This window comes from Embiotoca jacksoni, unplaced genomic scaffold (assembly GCF_022577435.1).
Source record: "Embiotoca jacksoni isolate LCO1_2020_lvr unplaced genomic scaffold, fEmbJac1.0.p SCAF_2, whole genome shotgun sequence".
Classification (NCBI taxonomy): domain Eukaryota; kingdom Metazoa; phylum Chordata; class Actinopteri; family Embiotocidae; genus Embiotoca; species Embiotoca jacksoni.
Window position 1 is genome coordinate 6,948,001 of NW_027185340.1, and position 14,265 is coordinate 6,962,265.

At 42.9% G+C, this 14,265-nt stretch overlaps 1 protein-coding gene across 3 annotated transcripts in view; it reads right to left on the minus strand.

The window, feature by feature from the left end:
• fgf14 (fibroblast growth factor 14) overlaps positions 1-14,265 on the minus strand; it is a 101,298-nt gene that overhangs the window by 32,123 nt on the left and 54,910 nt on the right. The window contains exon 1 of one of the 3 annotated variants that reach the window (XM_069154292.1): positions 5,341-6,694. The exons of 1 other annotated variant lie outside the window; for it this stretch is intronic. In XM_069154292.1, the coding sequence (XP_069010393.1) occupies positions 5,341-5,533 (193 nt within the window). In that variant the 5' untranslated portion in view covers positions 5,534-6,694. Of the gene's footprint in view, positions 1-5,340; positions 6,695-14,265 lie in introns of those variants that run through there. One more of the 3 variants, XM_069154293.1, reaches the window with a different exon arrangement.

A 14,265-nucleotide genomic window follows, 5' to 3' on the forward strand; every position in this document is an offset into this window, starting at 1 on the left:
GGATGTTCAAGTTTGTGAGAAAGCAAAAAGTCGACGTGGAGTTCTTTTCAGTAAGTTATTTAACTTTGGTACCGCATGTTAAGTAGCTTAAATGACATATGTGACTCGACTTGTGTAAAATTATTCATTTTGGCCCAAACCATGCTCCTTTCCTAAACCTAACCCCGTGGTTTTTGGTGCCTCCACCGAAGGCACCTCAATTTCCACGCCTTGTCGAGGCAAAATATGACACCGACACGGTCTCCTGTAGTGGCCTGACTGGCTTATTACACGCTTTGGCATTATACCAGATTGTTGGGTACTTGGGTACCCTGCAGATACCATACAGTACAACATTTAGACCACACGTAGAAAGTTCCTATAATCTAGTGACAGGAGGGGAGATATGCGAGTTCTCATACAGCAGGGAAACACGGTCACAGACACTCACTGAGCACATTGTCAAGAACACCACAACTAATACTGGGCTGGGCCTCCATTTGCTCTTGCAGCATTGTACACACATTTCCACATGGATTTTTAATGAGTGCACAATTCCCTTGAGCAAATACTTTTTGTGCAGATACAAGAAGTTGGTAAACCCGCCATCGATTAATGACGCTGACCAGCATTTAAACATTGTGGGGGAGTGAGATTGATTTTGAAGACAGATCAGTGGGGAGCAATCTGTAATAATTAAAACGGCGTAACTGGTGGCTGGCTGCGGGAATTCTTTCTGTATGTGCGTGTGTGTGTGCGTGTGCGTGCGTGTGCGTGTGTGTGAGTCTGTGTGTGTGTGTGTGAGAGAGAGATATACTGGCTTGCACGCCCCAGGGAACACAGCCAGCATCACATGATTTATAGCATGATGGAAGAGCCAAGTTCACCGCACGCACGCACACACGCACACACGCGCACACACACGCACACACAGATTTCCCCTCTAGCTTCGATCTCCAGTTATTCTGAGCAGCAACCAGACTGAGCTGAAAATGTGTCGAATTTTACTTAATTTGTCAAAAATTAAATAAACTGAAATGAAAAAAAAAAGAACATTTGAGATACGTCTCAGTAATATATGACTCCATCATGTCTTCAAATACCCAGTGCATTATTTATGACTGACAGTTTAACATCAGACATTCATGTATGCTTGTGCATGCATTAGAGTGACATAATGGCTTTTGTAATTTTAATAAAGCTGGCAACCCACTGATGCAATGCAGGTTTAAGGTCAAACTTACTCATGGTCAATAGATGGATTTATGTTAATTTATTCTCCTTTTTTTTTACACCACAAATATTCCCTGTTATTTTTGTACACGTGTCTATAAAACATTGAGCATATCGAATATTTAGTAAGTGGTGCAATATAAAAAAATAAATAAAAATCAACGAGAATCAGTGGAAGAAAACGAGAATAGAAAGGGTGTTAGCAAAAATATAAAAGGGAAGGTTGTGTGCTTTTAGAATGACAGCGTTTTCAGGTATGTCAGACAACCTTGATATGGTGCGTACACTCTTTTAAAACAGAAACTGTCTTGAAAATGTCTGTGGTATTCCCTAAGTGGAAAAGGACTTTGACTCATCAATATTCTCCTTCTATAACACATTCAAATGGTGAAACAACACTGTTCTATTGTCACAGATGGAGCATCCAGCCTCTACTCTCATTGGACTTTCCCACTCGCACTGCTATTGTTTTTTGGTTTTTTTTACAACAGTAGCACTGTATGTTTCTACATGCCACTTCTTTGTTTCTAGGGAGACCGAGTGGTGGCTTGGCAGCAGCAGGGGGAGTTTCCTCAGACAACGACGAGCACCAGAAGCAGAAAAACCTCAAATTGTGTTACCCTGCTGCAGAAGTCTTGCCTACATATAAATCAAACTGTCGCAGATGGGTTGTGATTATTTATTTTGTTTCATAACTGGCCTCTCCACAGCTCCTTCATTCCCTTTCGTCCTTATTGTCTTTTGTGTCCTCTGTCTGTGTGTGTGCAGAGACACATGTTCAGCTCAGTGCGAATCGAGCAGAGCACGTAGTATAAGGAAACACGCACACACGGGCACAGCTGCAGCAGCAGTACTTGTAGACTGCTGTCAGCCCTGCCCTGTCTGACCCACTTTGGATGTTTCTGGAAAAGGAGAAGGGCTTTTCCAGCCTGCGAAGGAAAAGCCCCTCTACAGTGTGTTACTTCTGGCCTTATGTACAAGGAAGCAAAACGACAACGTCGTCACCCCTTTCCCATTTCTCTTCTATCAACAACATCTCTGACATCTCGCCGATAACTCATCTGATACAGGCAGCTCTGAAAGCTGACTGATGACGCACTGCTGTGTCCCGTCATGCTCTTGAATAAACAGCCAAGCTGCAGGAGATCTTTCATCTCGCACCGGCTTCTAGATCATCAAAGCTAATCTAATGGTCTGATCTATGTAACATGATCTAATGATTTATGGATCTAATCTAGAGAGATAATTAGAAACAGGGCAGTGAGATTATGGGTGAGCCCAAACTGGATGCGTCCACCTTAGCTCACTTACTGGGTTTTGACTGTAATAGGATTTACAATTCACATCTAATCCCTTAAAAAGAAAACAGGGTGATCCCTGGCTCTGCATCTGCTATCAAAATGCATGGATAACTTCAAATTAAAGCTGATATGAGAGACACAACTCAAAGTGATGCTGACATATTCCTTTGGGTGTTGGAGGAGGACAGAAAATCCCCATCTCATTATTAGACCGTTATATCTAAAAAATAAAATGATATAAAATGAAGAATGGGTAAAGGTGTACATTGTTGATAGTTACAGTAAAGTTTTGGGTTTTTTTGGACCGAGATGCTCCGGCTCAGAAACACAAAGGATGTCAGTGCAAATCAATGCAGCCCATAAGAATAGATAATCCACTGTGTCTCTCACAAGATCAATACTCAAAGCCGGAAGGAATACCGGCTCCTTAAGAAACCCCCCAATTCCCTCATTCTGACACGTCTCAGCGGGAATCTGAATGCGACCTCAATGTATAATCACAGTTGGGATGGTCAGAAAGAAGCTCTTCTCTCTGCAGCCTCAGCTGTCACAGTGAAGCCATAATGTTCTTCCTCACCTGGGAAATAAAGACGAGCGTGGAAGCGTATCTGTGTTATCACGGCACATGTGATCGGTGGTGCATTCCTCTTTATTTACCCACCGGGGAAAGGAAAAAAAAAAAAAAAAAAAAAACTCCTTTCAGGGTCTAATATTAAATTAAGCACACCAAACAAGTCATTAAGTCTTCCTAAGATGTGTGCTCTGGTGATAATACAGTGAATAACAGGGGAGAAAAGAGAGGGAGGAGCATAGGGTGAGGGTGAGCAGGCAAACAGTGGCATGTGCAGGATTTTCAAGCCAACCCCCCTAACAGCAAAGCCTGATCTCACTTGGTAAAGATTTCCCTAATTCTCATGTGAGTATGAAAATTAATGAAGTATAGTCCAGCTGTAATGTAATGTAATGTAATGTAATATTCCCATTAGGCCCTTTAATCACAAATAGTACAACATTAAAGCAAGAGAAAACAGTGTAGACTCTGATTAGAAGCTTCAGTAATGAGGACAAAATTCCTCTTTTTAAAGAGCTTTCCCCTCTTCATTGTATTTTCATTTGAACCGGAGTTTATCTCATCTTCCAGGCAGCATGCAGGTCAAGCTTTTTGAGGCCTCATGACACAGTTCACCAACACTCACTGCTGCCACTCTTACCGTGGATTATCATCACTATTCTGAGTTGCTGTAGAAAATGGCCATTCCAGGTGTGATGTTGTCATTTTAGGGCTGCCAGTTCAGGTTGACTTCGCATCCACATTTCTGACTCAGATTTACTTGTGCCAACCAAAACCGAGCGTATTTGCACCCACATCGTACTAAGATACACACCACACCAAGAAAAATATGTCATCTTACAGCCTTTTCATGTTTTCTTTTTTTCTCTTGACGTGGCAAGACATTAATTCGAAAATGACAGCATCGTCTGTCCACATCTGTGGTCTGTGGGGACTTCCGAACACCACTGACAATTCCCAAAGAAAAAGATTGATATGCAACAAGCCAATTGAGAGTCACACACACACACACACACACACACACACACAGACACACACACCGATTGTAACACTTGCACACTGTGGGCAGAAGTAGCAACAGCAGCCTGGAGGATAGCCGATAATAGCTCCATTCTGATGCACTCTAACCCATGTCCAGATGTGTCCTCTATGGGCTATTATATAGATCCTGTTTTATCGAAGCAATTTTTAATCCATGTAATCACCAAGGGTTGGTGAAGGAGACATTTCATTGTGTTGTTCAATTCCATAGGATGAGAAAGACTCAGTGATCAAAATGGCTCTCTCAATAAGAAACACAGCTTCTGAGTGCTTTCAACAACAAACAAAATGCAGTTTGTTAAATGAGGAGGCCGTTAAAGGATAAATTCTGAGCAGCATTTAATCAGCTGGAGTTATAAAATGTGTGATGCAACAGGTTTGATACCTGATGATTCAGGGAGGACCATGCATCCACCTTCTGTCTTTCACTAACAAGGGGAAATAACTGGAGTAATTTATTTCCTAAATGAATTATCCTAATTCCTTTTTGTAAGAAAAATTATCCTCACTGCTGGGACTGATTCCAACAGTGAAATAATTGTTGACTGCTCTTTAACAATCCCAGGTTGCCACATTATGGCAAAAAGTGCTCCTGACATTTTCATAATTGGAATGAAAATGAACTGGAGCAATAAGAGGCCACTGGCCCCCCAAATTCATAGCATTATGTGAGAAAAGATTATGTTTGAAAGGCGTAACCTCCATTCCGTGGGAGATATTGACCTTTTTACTTGCATAGAAATGAGTTTCATTTCTGGCTCTTGTGAAGTGCTGATGCACTAAGCACTTCAGCGAATTTTCTATGTGCTTCATAACGATCAGGCCCTTTTCAGAATCGCGGAGGTGACAGCTCGGTAAACCTGCCTAAACCATTTGGAACAACTCGTCAGGAGCCTGTCAGCTACCTGGGATTGCATATAAATCTGAGGCAGGTTTGTTATTTTCAGCCAACTGGCCAATATACAGAAACTGGAAGCTTTCCTTGCCTCATTTTTTTTTTTTACTTTTTACGCACGAAGGTGCAATTTGGCAAATCAGCGTGTTAAGTAATGAGTTTATTTCCTAATTTGTGCTTTAACTACACAGGTGGCAATGGTGTTACGTTAGTTATAGGCCTAATTACGCTATCAATCAGTGGTTGCATGTATGCACATGTTTACACTGAACCCCAAACGCCATCAAAGCAGGCACTTCACACACTGAAGTTCCCCAGACCTTGTCTCCGTAGTCTCCGCTTCCTGAGGCCGAAGATGCGCACTTTAGAGAAGATGTCGACCAGGTTCCCATTGCAGAGCCCCTTGTTCTTGTTGGGGCTCTTTCTCCGTCGGTTGGTTGCCGGTCGGTCCAAATGCTGCTCCCGTGCCTGTCTCTTCTGTCTGATCAGCCCACTCGCGATAGCAGCAGCCATGGCTCAAAATGTCACAACTGCACAGGTCCAGTCTGCACACGGAGCACAGACTACACAAACAGCCGCCTCTGAGAGCTCGCAGCCCGGGTCACAGTCCCATGGTGGCGGCTAAGTGGTCCGTTCCGTGATGTCAAATGTCAAATATATATTTTAGAAGCTGGCTTTCTTTTTTTAGTCCAAACACTACATGATAATTGTGATATTAAAAATCAGCTGTCAGTCGAAAATTTTTTGGACATGATGAAAAAATGAGCTCAGTTCATGCGTAATTCCATACATCAATGACCACAGCCTTGATGAAGAGCTATGCCAAACTCACGCAGATTTCGGAGGATTATTCATACCTGCACGGTGTTGTGTTTGATCATTGTCTGTGAAATCGCCTCCTTAAATGTCCAACACCGGCTGCAGCGTCCTCACGGCAAATTCACCCACTCTTTCCTCCTTTCACCCTCCGTTTTCTCCTCCTTCTGCCAGACGAGCTTGCTCTATTAGAAGTCGCCGTTTAGGTTGCGGTGAGGACGCCTGTGCATGTGCGCCGCCAGCAATTAAACAAATGCAGACGCCTCCTACGAGGACCACAACCCGGCTGAAGGCACAGCAGCCCGGGCGAAACGAACTCCAAGTTTGCAAGAGGCGATCGGCGACAGGAACCCCGCGATGACTGATCTGGAGCCACACGTTTGGAGATGCACAGAAATACGCAACCGTAGCAGAGTGGAGTTATTATTTGATGCAGCAAGCTGAATTAATACCAAGTTATATTCCAACTAGCAGACGATCTGTCGGATAATGTTCTCCAAACATATTGTCTTCACTGTATTCCACATCACAACACAAGCAGTTGGTCGCGATAGGAGCCAGGGAGGAAAAAAGCACAACCAAAGCTGATCTGAGTCCTGTGGAGATGACGTCTGCATTGTGTGACAAGCTGCATACAAATATACAAACTTAAACCCCCCGGCGATCAGCACACAATGCGACCCGGTGCATCTTTTTTCCCTAAAGCCTCCTGCGTGGGAGATGCATTGATGTCGATCAGTGCGTAATGAGAATAAAAGGAAAGCAAGGAACGCCACTGACAAACAGCGCAATTTATTTTCCCAAGCTCAAAAGAGAGAGGGGGAAGAAAAAAAAACCGATAGGAAGTGGTGGTCACTCGTTTCAGTCTGTATGCCCCCAGATCAACAAATCTTTCCCATCAACAAGTCACCACTCGTTAGTACACGCATGAGTGAGGAGTGAGGAGGATGCCTCCCCCCGCCCGCCGTCCCACACTCCCTCCCTCTCGACCACCAAGCCCTTGCTTGAAGGGGAATGAGCAGAAGATTGTAATCCTTCAGTTTGGGCTCTGCAGGATACATTTACTTTAAAATTAGACAGATCCCTGCAGAAACAGTAGAGCCACACCTGAGGTGACAAAGTGCAATTTCTGTATTTGTTTTTCCCTTCATATTATAGCCAAATGTACATAGTTGAAAATGATACAAAATAAGAGACCCCAGTAGATTACTATAACTCTTTGCTCCATCTAACGAGACAAACAAGTGTCACATGCTGTGTGATAAAGGCGCGCATTCATATTGTTTTAATAACGAGCTATCCTGGCTGAGCTCTCCGCTGGCTCCGTGTGGTTTCAGCACCACGGACAGCACCTCTAATTTCAACCCCGCACACTGATGATGGAAGGAGGGAAATGTTTTCTAGAGTCGAACATTAAAACCTTCACTTGATCGTCCTCCACAGACTGCGGGATGTCTCGGGTAAATCACAAGCATCCGAGGTACACTTTGCCCCACTCCATCCACTACCTCCACCTCAATGTAAATGCTGAATAGGACTCGTCTGTTCCACACAATAAACGCCAGTGGAAGACACAATATCATTTTTCTTGATTTTAGGGGGGTGAATATCGTCGAAGTCTCAATCACAGGCACACTGAAATTAAAACTCAAGAGAGCCATCTGCTGTTTGTGGCTGTAATTAAACATTTGGGCTCGCAGGGGGACTGGAGCGCCGTTTTGCATTGCCCTGCCGTGGTGTGCGTTAAATTCTGCGCACGCCACACACACCTGTTGATATCCAGCTGTGAGGATGAACGAATTTATAGAATGGATTAAACTGGAAAACACACAAGAAAAAGTGTCTGAGAACAGATGTTATTTACAACAGCTGGACAGTGGAGCGAAAGCTAGTTGTTCCTGCACGCCAGATGAAGAAATACTCCCACATTAAAATGCAAACAGAGTTCCAGCTAACCACCGTGGTCACCAGACTACTAGGATCATCCATATATAAAATCACGCTTATGTTTGGGCAAAAAAACGCTAGGTGCATGATAGCACCGCACTGTGTCTCACATTCTGTGCATGAATACAAAGTTTATGTCCCGTGGCTGTTCAGGAGCCTCCCGCTCAGCAGGCGCTGTATAGGAGACATGCAGTTAAAGCTCCAACCAGCAGCGGACACTGTCAGCTCAACAATGGTCCCACAACAGCTCGCAGAGCAGCACTGTCGGCTCTGAAACGGAGAGGGTTTCTATTTTGCTTCCGTGGATAATCGATTTTTCTTCAGTCCTCTGGGGCACTTTGCATCGTTGCACTGTACAAGCTGTGTACTGTAGTCAAAGCTCAAAGAAAAATAGAGGAGAGTTGGACATTTTGGAATATTATCATACATTTTCTGCAGCTATTTCAAACTAATAAAAACTAAAAAAAAAAAAAAATCACCATTTGGAATAATAGTTTTAACAAATGGCCAAAAGAAAGCAAACATTTTCAATATTATTATCCGTTTGTTTTCAACAGAGAACTGTAAATCAGCCTTAGTGTGCTTCCATAGTTCAAGCGTTCCCATAAATTCTGCAAATGTGGTACAAAAAAGAAGAAAACGCTTCACTCTGGGCTGGATCAGGTCCAGAGGAGAGGCCTTGCACTTTGCACGCTTTTATCTTCTCCGTCACACAGCATGAGCTTGACTGCATGGATAGTTTTCTCCTCATAGCACAGACATTCACATGCAAAAGTCTTATCACAGAACACGCTGGAGGAGCAACAATAATCTAAAGTCTAAACCAGGAGTCCCATTAAACTCAACACAGCGCAGGGTGTCAAAAACCGTGTCGAAACCCCGTCACACATTCATTCATGAAGCAAAACGAGGGCGCACATACCTACATTTTTTTTCCTCCTGCATGTGAATTTATGAGAGTCCATGGCAGTCCCATTCAAAGGCCCTCTAAGCCAAGACCTTTTCCCTGTGACTTGTAATGCCTCCATTTATACTGCCCCTTCTAGGATCCTAACATGGTTACCTGACAGTCTGCCCCGAGCTGTTTACATTAATTTGTTCACGGAAACCTTGAACACTTCATTTGTTCTTTAAGTTGGTTGAGAAAGGAAGTTAGATTAACACATGTGGACACTTTGTCTGGAGGCCAGCTACGAATGCAATCGGACTAAATGTTGCCTTGGCAGGGAGGAAATGCAAGAAATTAAGCAGTCGCTAAGACGACAGACGACTCACATGAGCTTCTACACCTTTATCATCAAGACCTTGTTGTCACAGAATAACGCCATTTCCTGTATGGAAACACGGCAACCCAAATGCACTGAGATTCGATGAAAGCAGAAGCTGCAGAGATTTCAGCCACAGCCTCATCAAGTCGGAACATTTAAATCCAATCTCCTCAGAGGAAATTAAATTATCCGAGTTAGATGCCCTGCTGCCGAGGCAAAGCAAATGTCACCCTACAGAACTGGGGGTAAACAACCCATTTGATTATTGCTATTACACTTTGCTTCGGGCCGTGTTCTTTTATCACCCGTCCTGATGGGAAAAAACAGGCAAGCGGGGCTCAGCACTTCTCAGGCCCAGAGAAATAAAAGAAGCTTAACTTGCCGGAATCAAATTACACTGCATTATCAAAGACACAGAGTTAATTTAATTTGAGATGCGTAATGATTTTGCTTAGCTGGGATTTATGTAATTTCTCTTTCTCCCCTGTCTTTCTCCTCCTCCCCGTACTTCTGCTGTTTAATCACCGAATATCAGGAATCCATCTCCTGAAGCAATAAAAGCTTAGAGAGCCGGCTGTAAGTATCTTACAGTGGTTGTGTATGTGTCTCATTTGTTTTGATGAGTGTAATACAGTCTAATAAAGACAGACGAGAGCACATAAAGAGCTTGTAAGGGGGGATGAATATGAAGAGCTTTTGTTAAGTGCTCATGAATTAAGAGCGCATGATACGGCCCTTGAGATGTATTAAGGGCCAGAAAGTTCATGGAGTGATGATCTGAGGACCAGGAAAGTCACGACCCGTTTTCAGAAATGGCAAACGAGTATGCAGAGAGTTATTATAGTAAATAAATGTATCTATATTCAAAAATAACAAAGATGACAGAACAGAGCTATAGAGAATATTTTATTTAAAATTATTTAAAAAAAATTATTGTGTAAGATTGAACATGTTCACTATCTCGGGTTGGCATTTTAGCAGCTATCAAGCAGAACTAAACACAAGCTGAGGAAATTTCAGGTACAATCAGCTGTAAGACCCCTTTATACAAATGTCTTATTTGTCACAGGGTGCATGTGTCACAGTGATTTCCAGTTATTAGACTGTTTTTTTTCATTTTTATGACTAATACAATTTTTTTAGTGCCCCTCAAAACTCTCACCCAGCCCCCCTGCTCTACCTGTTTTACATCTGCATTAGTTGGACTTGTGCCGACATACTTTGGCAGCGTTACCGTTGCACAAAGTCACAAGATCATACCTGCTACACACGACCACCAATACCATTTCTTCACCAAATTCAGAGTCTAACCTGCTAGTATGACTTGTGCCTATATTGAACATCAAAACAAGAATAATGTTGAAAAAATGTGACAAATATAAGGATTTCATTGAAGAATTGTACTTTTCCTCTAGTTCACTGTGTCCCCTCACCACCCCTTAAAATCACCTTGCAACCCCCCAGGTTGGGAAACCACACTTCAGTCCCTCCCCCACTTTAGTAAATTCAAAATATCTACTAATCAAGTAAAGTAAAAAGTATGAATTACTTATAATGTTCTCAAGATTCACAGGCCACAAAATTGATGATTAAGACATGAGAGGAAACGATTATGTCTATGCTGTACTTTTTTACACTAAGGTCCCCATATGGTGAGTAGTGAACAATGATTAAGTGAATAACTTCAGTCACAGCTAATATGACATGAAGGCAAAGTATTAAAATCCTGAACGAAGGACATTGTCATGACTACTGCCCTCATTTGTGAGGGTTTCCAGCAGCAGTGTGACAACACGAATGAATGACCGACCAATAAGCAGTCTTTAAGTGTTGCTTTATAGCCAAAAGGATCGCTCGTGCTACAGTGTGAAAGAATGGTATATTTCCGAAGGAGAGACACAACCTTTAGAGATATTTAGTTTCAAACGAGTTGAACAGCTCAAACATAAAGTCTCCGCTCACAGACCTTTGAATAGCCAGTTCATCATCTCCTGCAGAGTGTCATAAAATAATTTAAATGTACGTCGCACCATCGCTGCAAGGTATACTAAATATGCCACCAGAGAATATGTATAGCCACATTACAATATGTCCCTCTGTTGTGAGCGTGATGGAGTGCTGCCTTTCCCCAGGGGATGAGATTAGAGTGGGCCTGAGGTGCCGAGCTCGCCGACAGAGACATTAATGAAACACGGTGGCTTCAAACTGTTTGCTTCACTTACCAATAGCCAACCCCCAGATAAAAAAAAAAAAAAAAATTAAAAAAAAAATGCAGTTAACCCTTTTGTTGCTGAACTAAACAGAGTAAAACAAAATCCAGTCCTGTAACAGAACAATTGGGACAGAGGAAGCTGGAAAATGAAATAATTGGACATAATGTCAAGTTGGAGGTCAAATAAAGGCATTTTGATTGAACTGTTGTGATAAAGCTGATGGGAGCTAATCAGGTCTTGTTGCAAATATAACTTTGGAATAAAAGGTCACTTGGTAAAAAAAAAAATATTATATCTGTGGCTGAGGGCTTTGCTGCCATGAACTCTGCCTTTTGAGTGGAATTGGGCACAAGTGGTGATCAGACAAAGCCCTGTGGCCCCCACCCAAGCAGTGATTGGTTAAATACTAAATAATAGCCCCAAATCACAACCCAGTTATGTGGTGCATAATTTGAGAGGCAGCAAAATGAGGGTCTCTAACGTGAGGGAGGAGACGAACAGAAAGAGAGTGACGCAAAATCCAAAGTAAGCGATCAAAAGTCAGACACGCAGAGGCAAAATATACCGTCACAATTTACCGGGGAGTCAACACAGTGGTCACATGGTCTCTCTCTGCCCCTCTCTCTCTGGATTTCTGTCTTGCACATGCGCGCGCACACACACACACACACACACACACACACACACACACAGAGAGAGACACACACAGAGCTCCATCCTTTGATCCTATTTTAAGTCTGCAGCAGTGATGGAATGTGCCTTGTCAGCAGCACTGCAGAGTGAGGTTCCTTGGAGAAGCCCTGGGCAATGTGGGAGAATATCAATTAGTCCAAACCCTTCTGGCATGGCCTGCTTCTGGAGCTGAGGGCTGACACAAAGTGTGTGTGCGTGTGTGTGCGTGCATGTGCGTGCGTGCGTGCGTGGGTGCGTGCGTGTGTGTGTGTGTGTGTGCATACTTTATCGTTTGCTTCTCTCTGAGGTAGTGTGTCTGGGTGCATGAGTGTGTGTAGGTAATGCAAAGACAATGTGTGTGCCCACTTGGAAATGCATAAAGTGTATAGTTGTGCAGGTTCATGTGAATAATTTCCCGATGAAGGTGAGGGAGCTGGATGTATTTCAGCGCTGGAAAACTTAATCGAATGGTAATGAGGGGGATGTCAGGTCAGGTCAGGTCAAGCTCTGTGACTTCAGCGATGAGATATGGAGGAAATGAGGGCCATAAAAGCTGCTGTGCATGGAAGAGGTATCGGTTTGGTTGCATCTGCAACATGCAAACACAGCACAGTGTACTTTACAGGAAGGAGGAATATTTTAAGACAATAATGCCTATTGGTCAAAGATATTCTTTCATGTTTCTTTTTAAAGACATAAAACTGAGTCACTGACCTTCAGGTGAGGTCAGTGTTTTTTTGTTGTTGTGTTTTTTTTTTTTTAAAGCTGGCTCTCTGTCAAGCTGCTGTCCACCGATGAGTCCAGATGGGAGTGCAGGTTGAAGACGACCACAGCTCCATCAGGATCAATGACTACCTTTGACAGCATTACCACTACTGACAGCTCTTACACTCTACTTTCAAATACCACACACGCACGCACGCACGCACTGTGTCCTCTTTAACGCAGGTCCTCTTTAAAGAACAAGCCCTAATCAAATAGCATGACAGAGGAAGCAGCATACTGACAGGCCATAATATGTTTTAGAGGAAATCCATTCTTACAAACACACACACAAGCAGTTTGTGTTTTCTGAAGGAAAGGTTGCTCCTTTTAACCCCAATTCATTAAATTAAACACACACCATACCTGCTAACCTGATTCTAACACCTAACCAAGACCCCGAATGAAACTCTAGCCATAAATCTAAACCGTCACGCGGACTTGACCAAATAACAATAATGCACCTTAACGTTCAAACCTTCAAGGAATAGTTTGGCATTTTGAGAACCACCAGATAGACACCACTACCGTGCCTGTACAGTAAATCATTTGGGGTGTTGTGTGCTGGAAGATGCTGTGCCAGGACCGGCGACCTCCTGGAGTTTCTGCTCATGGTCTGGTAACTAGTCCAGGCCAGAAATAGTCTTTCACAGAAATGCAAGTAAAATAACAAATAACTGCCTTCACACTTTTGTTTTATACGGATTAAACAAAAGAGCTATAAAGTGCTAATTGATTAATACCCGTTTTATTTTCAGTCTCCATGCAAAGCTTACAGCTGACCGGCTTATTTCTGATATCAGCAACAACTACAATAACTCAAAAATGCAAACACACCTTATATGACGGCACGACGGCTAAATGTTGAGGTAAAAGCAACTTAAACTGAACAGAGCTGCAGAGCAGAAGCAGCACACCTTCCACATTACAGGAGAAGAAATCTGAATTCACGGTTCATTTAAAAATAGTTTAAAGGAGCTTCACATTAATGAACTACCGTACAGGGGGGGGGGGGGGAGGCATAACCATGCTTATAAACTATAAAAACGTCCTTTATGACAAGATGACAGATGTCCTCTGGTTAATGAGAGAATCTCAGCCACAACCATAAAAATTACACCACCATGAAATATTCGGCAGTTCATATTGCTGTTATTTTAATGTTTTCCTCCTTGTGTTCTTTTAAGGTGCGCACATATAATATGCACCATAGACCTCCAATGAGCCACGTCAGCCCCCTCTGACTGAGAGAACCAATAAAATGTTCCCCAAGAGACAATGAAAGACTAATGATGTTTGTAATGACCAAAATAATGGTGCTAATCGTCATTAGCCAGAGCTGCACTTTTGGCCGCGGTGACTCTCGTGGCCCCGAGAATAAAGATAGAAAGAAGAAAAAAACCAGATGAAAGGCTGCCACTACAGAAGTAATGTGCATGTGCACAAGGGTTTGACCGCGAGCTAATGGAGGTGACAAGGAGTGCTGTGATTAGTCTGAAGTGACGAGGTTAATACTCTCGTATGACAGCAGTCATTACGACACACTCAGACAGCCATTAACACTGTC